Below are 10,981 nucleotides of genomic sequence, written 5' to 3'. Positions count from 1 at the left end.
TTTTTTTATGACCACATTTTCATTTTGTACCCTCTGCAGCCTTCTGTTAAGTGCTTTTGTGTTTCCAGAAAGTGCTACACAAATATAATGGATTATTTATGGCTCAATCTCCCGGTGACACACATTCCCAGTTCAACGTAAAACCTGACAGTGTCTGGTATGTGTATAAAATGTTTGACTCTGCAACCAAACAAGGGGAAAATCAATGAATCATGGCTGTTCCTCTAACGATCAGGAAAAAAAGGATTCCTGTTTGGATGCTGAATATTTGATACCAGAAGTTATTATAGGCAGATTTTAATGAAATAGTTTGACATTTAAGGACATACGCTTATTCATTTTGTTGCGGAGAGACAGATGTGAAGATTGAAACAACTTGATATTAGCACCTCTGAAGTGCCGTAATAACACTTTTTTCTTGTTTTTTTTTAAGCTGACATCGTTTTGATTTCCAAAATGTTCAAATATTTTTATAAACACAGCATGTTTTCACTAACTAACTTTAACTTTAACTTTTATATTCTTGCTTACATGAAAATGGAAATTTAACTTTAACTGTCTCCTGTATCCTGGCAAATAATATATCTTGTTTTATCTTTATCTTGTTTTTTTTATTCTGTTGGTAGTAGTAAGTAGTTTTTGTTCATTATTATTATATAGTTTGTTTGCATTAATCTGAATCAGTTGATGAGATTGTAAACTTGGAGCGGTTTTCCCTTGGTTTGGTTTCACATCTGGAAAAATCCAAGCATACCAAACTGCATCATTGCAAATGACGCAAGAGCATTCACTCTTCCTATTGGTCAGATGTGTTTGGGGCAGGGGGCAATAAAATAAATACAGAAAGAAGGTCCTGCGAGGACTAGTGCATATTTCTTGCATCTCCATGGTCAAACCAGCTCATTTCATTTAAATAATCAGACATTGTTTCGCAAGCCTTGTTACTACGTCTGCTCTGCCCTGCTGGCGCCTGGCTCCAACTGTAGCGGCAGCTGGTTTGACCCCGGAGCTGCGAGTGACGGATGGCGAACTTGACTGCTGTCTGTTTCTGTGAGAGGAACACTGCAAGCTGCTACAGTGTGCTGTCGCAGATTGCAAAGCACACCAGACTACAGGAGACATTAGCTCAGACTGGCGGAGTACATATAGTTGGTGCAGTCCGAGGTCGGATCACGTTCTCACTACAAACGAACCGCTCCAGAGTTTGATTGACAGCGTACCGAGACCGCCTCTTCAAGCAGGTCTCGGTACGCTTGTTTGGTCCGCTTTTGGTGCACACCCTAGTACGGTTGCCCCCTTCTCACCCGCCCAAACGAACTGCACCAGCAGGGCAGACAAACTCTAGTGTGATTCAACCTTACCCGCAGCACCCTCACATGATATACTACAGTCCTGTGTGTGGGGTCCTGTTCCTTCATCATGACAAGTTTCTGGTCAAGTGATATAGATAGATAGATAGATAGATAGGTTAAGTATTAACAGCTGTAATCCTTCCCTTCAGGTTTATCTGTCCTTGCTACGAATGTACCTGTCACCTCCCGACGTCCACTGCCTGGGGCCCATCAAGATGGAGTTGTCGGAGCCTCAGGCCAACCTGCAGGCGGCCCTGCATGTCTTGGAACTGCACCACAGCAAACTCAACACAACCAAGGTAAACAACCATAGAGCAGCACTCACGTAGCTCACCAGAACAAACTCCAGTCCCAAATCATTTTTAGTTTGATATCATTGGTGTAATAACATGTTTTCTGCATTAAGATGGGACAAACTGTTCTGGGAGATGGGCCAATCCTACATGGGATAGATGAACACATAAGAAGCTGGGTCCAAACTAGTTTAAGGATAGCCAGACAGATTATTTTAAGGGGATGGAAGAATGAAGGGATGCCTTCATCCAGGAGTGGGCTTGTGAGATGGCTAGGGTGGCAGTCATATATACCATTCACCAGATTGGGTGTCTTGTTGTGTGTTCATGTTGTCAATTATGTTTTGCTTGTTGTTTGAAAAAAATAATTAAACAGAAAGGACAAATTGTTTACCAGTAAGGTGACACAGAAAAGCACTTTAACTTTCGTGAGGCTGTCAAAAACTTCCAACACGTGCTCCAAATTGTTGCACTTGAATTCAACTTTCCAACTCAGCAAACTCCATCTGGTATTTCAAGGTGCACATTAAATCAGAAAGCAAGAATTGATTTTTTTTTTTGGTGTTTTTTCACTGCGTGATACCTGCTCGACTTGCCTTGACTCTACTCGCTTTTTTTGGTTTTCTATCACGAAAAAGGTCCCTGGTACTTTTTTAGTACTACATCAGTCGAGGTTCCAAGCGAGCTGAGGCGATTCCAAAAGGTGGCTAGTAAACCTGCAGACTGCTGATTGGTTGGAGAGAATAGTCACTAATCACTGCGTCATTGCTAGCGACAGACAAACCCGCCTCCAGCTTCTTTTGAAACTAATTTGTCTTCTGGCAAACAGCCACATGCCGAGATTGCGTTAGGTCACAGCAGTGTCCTGCTATGATGACCAGCCACGGCTCGCCTCACGCATGAGGCGGTACTAATCTGAATTGGAAAAAGGAGGACGGGGCACCGCGGCCGAGTCGAGCTAAGTCGAGCAGGTACCATTAATGGAAAAACGCCAATTAATTCAGACAAGACGTGAAAGTGGAACTGATAAGAGTTGGCCTGTTTGGGCTGGATTAAAATGAGATGGGATAACATGATTAATAGTGTAAGCACTCACGCAAAATTAGTCATTTGCTGTGAAATTAAAGCAGCAAAACACAAGCTTTGATTAAGTTTGTTTTTAGAGCGAGGCAAGAGGGCTTTGGGGGGGGGGAGAGGAATAGTAATTAGGCTGCTGCCTTTGTGATCGAAAAGATCCAGCAAGCCAAAAAAAGACTTTCCCCAGGGTACGTATCTCCCTCGAGAGGGAGTTGCAATGTGAATATCTTTGATGAAATTCCTTTCATATACCTGTTTCCTGGGTTCTACCTGAACCCAGAACCAAAATAGCAAAGAGTTAATTGAATAAACGCTGCTCTGTTCAAAACCAGCTCATGCACTATTTTGCCTGTCAAATCTTTCATGTTAGAACCCACCGCATGCTCTCTAGTAAAGAAGATAACCTTTTGTGAAGCTTTTTGTTTTTGTGTATTTCATTACAGTCCAGTTGCAAACCATCTTTCCACACAGTCCACGTCGAGGAGAGAACCGTCACTCAGCTGGTTTATATTCTTTCTTTCCATATCTTACTACCAATCAACAGAGGCACAGTCCTTGAATCGCCTCCACTGTGTCACTGCGAATATTTCATTACATAAAACCAGCGAGTTTATCTGTTCAGAGTTACATCGTTGTTGTAAAATACACCATAACAGACTGTGTTGTATCAGTGATTTCAAGTGGATGTGATTGTGTGTGAAAGGCTCCGCTGATCTGTGCTCCACCGCAGACATGTCAAATTAAGAATCTCTCAAGGGGAACACTGCAGGTTTATAGGAGTGTTTTAGGTTTACATCCCACAGCCGGGAAGCTCTCCATCTTGTCTTTCTGTGCCACGCTGCTTCCCTGCGCTCCCTCACTTTAATGGCACCCTGCTTTCATTTCCCCTGGCCTCGTTCCCAGACTCTGCTTGCCAAGAGAGCATAAGGGCAACAAGACAAGACTGTACAAAACATCAGCAAAAACCTCCAACACAAAGCAATTCACAATTTCTTGTCTAGAGCTGCAACTAAAAATTATTTTCATTGTCAAGCACAATTCAAGCACAAGCTCTGTTAATATATTATTAGGAATTATTAGAATGATAAAGTTATTATTTAGTCTATAAAATGTCTAAAAGTAGTGAAAAACCAGAACTGAGGGTTGGTTGGTCTGACTGACTCCAACACCCAGAGAGATCCGCAGTGGATATGACACATGCCTTTGGTGTGGGAGATCTAGGTTTGATTCCCACTGCGATACATCAACTAATGTGTCCCTGAGCAAGACACTTTACCCCTAGTTGCTCCAGGGGAATGCAACCTCTGACATAAATAGCAATTGTAAGTTGCTTTGGATAAAAGTGTCAGCTAAATGACATGTAATGTAATGGTTATTTTATGTAATTTGGTAATGTTATGTATAATCTCACATTGCCAGACCTTCCTCCACAGCGCTGCGGAGGAGGGTCTGGTCATTCCACACAGCATTCTGGGATGGGAGAAAACTTTCTCTGATTTATTGGCATTTATTTAAACCAATCACAAACCGTCTTGGGCGGTGCTAAGCCCCAGACACAATGACAGTGCCTCTGCAAACTAGCCTCGGGAAGGAACTTGTTTTTGGGAAATGTGCACATTTAAAAGTAGTTTTAGACATGCAACAGAAAACTCAGATTGGACAGATAGTCTTGCTAGCTGTCTGGATTTACCCTGCAGAGATCTGAGGACCAGGTAACCATAGTCCTCAGATTGGACAGATATCTAGCTAGCTGTCTGGATTTACCCTGCAGAGATCTGAGGACCAGGTAACCATAGTCCTCAGATTGGACAGATAGTCTAGCTAGCTGTCTGGATTTACCTTGCAGAGATCTGAGGACCAGTAACCATAGTCTTCAGATTGGACAGATGTCTAGCTAGCTGTCTGTATTTACCCTGCAGAGATCTGAGGACCAGGTAACCATAGTCTCAGATTGGACAGATAGTCTAGCTAGCTGTCTGGATTTACCCTGCAGAGATCTGAGGACCAGGTAACCATAGTCCTCAGATTGGACAGATAGTCTAGCTAGCTGTCTGGATTTACCCTGCAAGATCTGAGGACCAGGTACCATAGTCCTCAGATTGGACAGATAGTCTAGCTAGCTGTCTGGATTTACCCTGCGAAACCTGAGGACCAGGTAACCATATTCTTCAGATTGGACAGATAGCTAGCTGTCTGGATTTACCCTGCAGAGATCTGAGACCAGGTAACCATAGTCCTCAGATTGGACAGATAGTCTAGCTAGCTGTCTGGATTTACCCTGCAGAGATCTGAGGACCAGGTAACCATAGTCCTCAGATTGACAGATAGTCTAGCTAGCTGTCTGGATTTACCTTGCAGAGTCTGAGGACCAGGTAACCATAGTCTTCAGATTGGACAGATAGTCTAGCTAGCTGTCTGGATTTACCCTGCAAGATCTGAGGACCAGGTAACCATAGTCCCTCAGAAATCCACCAGAGTTTAAAATTACAACACAAAGAAAGAGGAAGGGGACAGACATTTGGCCAAAAATTGGGGACATCCAGCGGCACCAAGCAATCCCCTAAATGAATCGTCGTCTGTATATACTGTTATTTACAAAAGTAACTTAAATGGTTTGTTTACAAGTAGATTGGGAGCAAATGGGACCTCCCAGGTTGGTTGGCGCTAAGGCAAAGCCCACATGAGCTACAGGGTCAGGCTCACTCTGCTCAACAGCACTTGAGCACAAAAGATGACCATGAGGAGGAATGTTCATTACAATTCTGCAGCTTCCAAGTAACCAACGTGCATCCTGAACAGGGATGTTGCTGCAGTCGGATCCTGCTCCCTGTTCTGGGATGACATCCACAAAAAGTGACTGAAGGCTTACAGATAGTTTATCTTGAAGTAGTAAAGGCGTTGATGCTCTCAAAGGAGAAAAATGGTTGGCAGCAGAAAGTTATGTCATGTTAAATCATTAAACTGCAATGCAAATTAAGCGTGTAAAGTAGTGGTGTAGTTACATAGCTGTGAATTAACTCACTGTTTCATCACTCACATCCCTAGTTTAACTGTGTTTCACCACAACAGGGAGATGCACAAAGATACTTATTGTGATAAATTATACTTTTAAAATGAGTGTAATTTGCTTCTTTTTTTTTTACTAACATCCAATCTTCAAAAGTTTCCCCTCATGATGACGGTGTTGTAATATTAAAAATTAATAATGACATGTCATTGGTGTTTAACAAACTAACGTTTTTTATTGGGGTTTTTTTTCCCCACAGGCCATCAATCTGCTCCCAGCAAACACCCAGATCCGAGAGATCCAGGTCTTCCTGGAGAGCGTCCTGGAGGAGAGGGCGCAGAGGAAGCGCTGCAACCAGGTGCTGAAGAGTCTGCTGCAGGCCGAGTTCCTCAGGGTGAGTCCTGGAGAATTTACATAGTGATTCATGGAAATTGGATTCAAATTAGTCTCGTAACATCTATTGTAGTTGGCCAGAACACGAACGGTTGGCTGTGTAACGTCAAACAAACCTTGTGGATTGGTGTGTATGAATTACTGTGAGAACTGTCAGAACCATATGACCATTTAAATGGTAACCATTAGAGAGGAAGGTGTAGATTTGAACCTGGAACAATGTGGATAAATACGGCAATAAACTCTCAGCCAGAGAGCTGCTGCAGTAGAGCAGTTTGTAACTCCTGTCTTATACATACTGTTATAACAACATTTACTCTAGAAGTGTACTTAAGTACAAATTTAAGGAAATTGTATTTTACCTTAGAGTAGAGTCTTCTCTTTTCATGCTACTTTCTACTTCTACTCCTCTACATTTCAGAGGGAAATATTGTACTTTTTACTTTCCCATCAGAAAACATGTAGTTTATAAAATAAAATGTTTTATTATAAATGAAACCACCCAACAATATACAGACCTACAAGTCTAGCTGAAAGGATTAGACCATTAAACACTTAGCTGACAGTTTGGATCATTTCTGGTTTCTAAAATGTGACTTTTCTGCATCGAGTACTTTTAGGTACATTTTCCTGACAATACTTACATACTTTCACTTAAACATTTTCAATGCAGGACTTGTAACAGAGTATTTTTACAGTGTGGTTTTAGTACTTTTACTTAAGTGTAGGATCTGAATACTTCTTCTACCTCTGGCTGTATGTCACATAATACTTTATTTACAGGTAATGTAACACCTTCTACCTAAGGTGGAAACCTTACACAATAGTTCCTCCAACACACAAGATGTGATGTGGACGTTAGCAGTACAGCCACCTTTGTGGAACAGATTAAAGAGCAACATTTGTTTACACTTATCAACAGATGAATCTCATATGCAGCAGTTGTTTAGTGCAGAGTTCCCAGCCTTTAGTACAAAGCAGTGTCTACTTGCTGCCCCTGGTCATATGTTGCATGTCTGTTAGTTGGGAGCAGGTCAAATTGAAGATTGATTTTTCCTGTCTGACTGCAGTCCAACTGAAATTAAATTGCATTTTTATCTGCTCTGTTGATCAAATGTTCTCTGGGTTAGGAACTGCGAGTTCTCTGTCTATATAGATGGACAACTTGTTTCCATCAAACCTTTGCGTAAGTAGTTTGCAGAATCATCAGCGTTCCAGCAGACAGATTGTCACAATGGGCTACCAGACAGCAGCCTGCTACACAACACAAGAGGCACAAGAGGTCCTGGTTTAAAACGTCACGTTTAAACATTTAAACATCGTAGCCGAATCCAGAGTGTGTTCCAAGACACTTTTTTGACCAACTCGGGGAGACTGATCAGTCCAACTGCCTTTTCTGCCGACGCTTGGCCGTCTGGTCGCTGTGTCAGGGGCATAACAGTCACAGCCAGTCAAAAGAAAAGAATAGATGGCAACTGCAGAAGCAGATGCAGGAAACCCATCAAAAGAACTTGAGCCCCCTCCTCTTTCACTGGAGTTGCTGGTGTGGAAATATTTCGGATTTCCAGTGAGTTATGTTGACAACATTTGTGGTGTTGACCAAAAAAAAACCGTGTATCATATTATTCCACTGGCAACACAACTAACATGACAGCGCATCTCGGTAGGCACCACAAAAACATAGATGTATCAATCCAACCAAGTCCAACACTAACTACTTTTTCTGCCTTTAGGAAGAACATGAAAGAATGAAAAATACATACATGGTCCCATGGCATGGAAATGGTGACAGGTGTAAACCGAGCCCAGGGTATCCTGCTTTGCCTTTTAGGTACTAAGGTCTATGTAAAAGAGACTTCAGATACAGTATTAGGGACCACTAAGGTCTATATAAAAGAGACTTCAGATACAGTATTAGGGACCACTAAGGTCTATATAAAAGAGACTTCAGATACAGTATTAGGGACCACTAAGGTCTAAATAAAAGAGACTTCAGATACAGTATTGGGACCACTAAGGTCTATATAAAGAGACTTCAGATACAGTATTAGGGGACCAACTAAGGTCTATATAAAAGAGACTTCAGATACAGTATAGGGACCACTAAGGTCTATAAATAAGACTTCAGATACAGTATTAGGGGACCACTAAGGTCTATATAAAAGAGACTTCAGATACAGTTTAGGGGACCAACTAAGGTCTTAGATAAAGGGACTTCAGATACAGTATTAGGGGACCACTAAGGTCTAAATAAAAGAGACTTCAGATCTCACTGTCTCTTAATGAGTATATCAGGTATTTCCCTAAATTAAGTAGTAATTAAGTATTCTACAAGGGGGAAAAGCAAATATTGAACAAAATTTGTGTTTCAGCATGTTTTTTTCTTCTTCTCATTTTTTTTTAACTATCTCTCAACCCTTTTAAAGTCCATTAAGGACTCCATTTTAGGGGTCAATCCCCAACAAGCTGATGGGAAATACTGCTCCACAGCCGACAGTTTGATCAACAGTAAGAAACACAGTGACAGCTTTGAACTGATGAAGCTGGAGTGGAGTTGGTTTGCCATGATGTAGTTTTGAATATTTGTGTTATGGGGTTTTTTGATTAGAGATTAGGATTTTTTTTTTTAACCTTGTTATCTAGCTCACAAGAGCCCGGTCTACAGAAATGAAATGTAGAAGCTGGTTGACTGTGCCTCACCTCGCCTGTCCTCTGTTCTCAGGTGCAAGAGGAGCGGATCTTCCACCAGCAGGTTAAATGTGTCATTACAGAGGAGAAGACCTGCAGAGTCTGCAAGAAGAAAATAGGAAACAGGTATCGCTCTCGCACCATAGAGTCAAATAGCAGGCTTTTTGTATTTTGCCATAAGTTTAAAAAATATGTGCTTTTCTATTTATTTAACATACACATACACATACATACATTTATATTTCTATCTTTGAAATCGTATGCTTTGATGATCCTTGTTTTTTCTGATCCCTTTTTCCTCTTTTAATGATTATTAATGCATGGGAATCTTACATCTTGAAAGAGTGGACTGATTTTGAGGTGCCATTTGCAGCGTTATTGAGAGTTATCATCCAAATCCTAATTTGTTTGGGTATTATGACACTAGCAGCATCTCCCATTTAACAGCGTTCATCTCTTCTTATCAGATTCCTTTGTGTCTGCCGTTTCAGTTTTATTGACTAGAGCACAACTTGATGCCCTGAGCTGCTGTTAATTGTCATACGCCCGTTCATTTTGGGTTCACTCTTCTAACTTTTAATTAAACGCGTGTTTATCTGCTGTGATGCAGGGAGTAGTAATCCTACCAACAGTAAAGCATTCTCTGCTTATCTTCCTCTCTCAGTGCGTTTGCCAGGTATCCCAACGGCGTGGTGGTGCATTACTTCTGCTGTAAAGACCGCAGCGCGTGTCCCACTGAGCAGTAACAACTGTCTACTCATTCATAATCCCCTCTCACTCTCTGGATGCCAATGCTGGGACAACTTTGAACTAGAAATGCAATGAGAAGGATGGAGGTGCTCGAGTTAAATGCCAGGCTGTGGCACCCAACAGAACTACAAGTGCGGGCAATTTTAACCTTGGGCACAGTTGTTGTTGACGTCCCACTCTGGCCGCTGGGCAGAACAAGACCTCTCTCTGAAATCAAAGGCTAAGACTTTCTTTCTCTCTGTGCATGGAGTAGCAGGAGGAATGTCCCGGGTCGCTCGGCAGGAGGGGAGAAATAAGGACAACGAGGGGGTTAGAGTGTGACATTTGAAAAGCACGTGTCACTGTAACGCTAGAAGGGATTCCCTTCACGTCACCTCGGAAGAAAACGGGCTAATGACTGATGCCCAGAGGAAGAGGAGTTGTTGCTCGTCCTCACCATGAGATGATCCCAAGCCTTGGTTTTATTTGCTTCTCCCTTCCTGCCTCTCACTGCCTCCCACCGTCTCCCACTCCTGTTACACCGGGTTACACTCCGCAGGAGGACAGTTAAATGCCTTGTGTGACTCTGGAGATTGTACTCACAGTGAAGTCCGATGGCTGTCAGGATTTGCGTTAGCATGTGCCGGTACTGACTAAACGAAACAGCATTCTTCTTCCACTGTGTTTGGCTGTTTTTGTATTTCAACGTTTGAGACGGCTTCTCCAACTAACAATATTCATAGGGATGTTCTTTTCCTCATTTTGTGTCTTTACAGTGTGTGAATGATTTCTCCCTGACATTATCCTCTGTTTAATGCACTCATCTGTCTTATCTGTATTCATATTTTGTTTCTGTTTTTCTCTCCCAGATATTAAAGGTTTCTAAAGTAGAACCATTTAAAGTGAGACTGTGTAACTTCTAAACAGCAGCAGAGGTGGCCACACGTGGTAATTCCAGAATAATCACACACCCTTCATTTCCCAGCTGCTTTAAACACATCATTGTAGAGCTGCAATTATTGGCCAACGGATCAATCAACTATTTCAATACTAATTTGAGTCAATGTCCAAATTTCCTGGTTCTAGCTTCTCAAATGGGAGGATTAGCTTCTTTTCTTTGTCAGATGTGACAGTCAATTACATTTCTTTTTTTGGACTGTTGATCAGATAAAATAAGCATATTGAAGACGTTGCTGTGAGCTTGGAGGAATTGCTTTGTATTTAACAGTTTATAGACTTAACGATTAATCGAGTCAATAAGCCGAAGATGGATTGATGATATTATTCTTTAGCAGCAGCCCTACGTCACTGTGACAATGAGCGTTGCAGGAGCAGCTAGTGGACATGAGTCTGCTAACATTAGCCACCATTAGCTCCTGATCATACCAGATCTGGTCAGGCTGCAGCAGCAAAACAAGCTGTGGGTGTTTTTATCGCTTTTC

General features: G+C 41.9%; 1 protein-coding gene across 2 annotated transcripts in view; it reads left to right on the top strand.

Annotated features, from left to right (window-relative positions):
* The window catches only part of vps39 (VPS39 subunit of HOPS complex), a 30,518-nt gene extending 20,494 nt beyond the window's left edge, over window positions 1-10,024 (top strand). For both annotated transcript variants that reach the window (XM_032511070.1, XM_032511069.1), the window contains exons 21-24: window positions 1,502-1,651; window positions 5,989-6,123; window positions 8,845-8,936; window positions 9,475-10,024. In XM_032511070.1, coding sequence (XP_032366961.1) covers window positions 1,502-1,651; window positions 5,989-6,123; window positions 8,845-8,936; window positions 9,475-9,556 — 459 coding nt within the window. In that variant the 3' untranslated portion in view covers window positions 9,557-10,024. The remainder of the gene's footprint in view (window positions 1-1,501; window positions 1,652-5,988; window positions 6,124-8,844; window positions 8,937-9,474) is intronic.
* The last annotated feature ends 957 nt before the right edge of the window (window positions 10,025-10,981 follow it).

This window comes from Etheostoma spectabile, unplaced genomic scaffold, assembly GCF_008692095.1.
Source record: "Etheostoma spectabile isolate EspeVRDwgs_2016 unplaced genomic scaffold, UIUC_Espe_1.0 scaffold314, whole genome shotgun sequence".
In the NCBI taxonomy this organism is placed as follows: Eukaryota; Metazoa; Chordata; class Actinopteri; order Perciformes; family Percidae; genus Etheostoma; species Etheostoma spectabile.
Note: the sequence above shows the minus strand (reverse complement) of the source record. Positions and strands in the feature narration are given on the sequence as shown.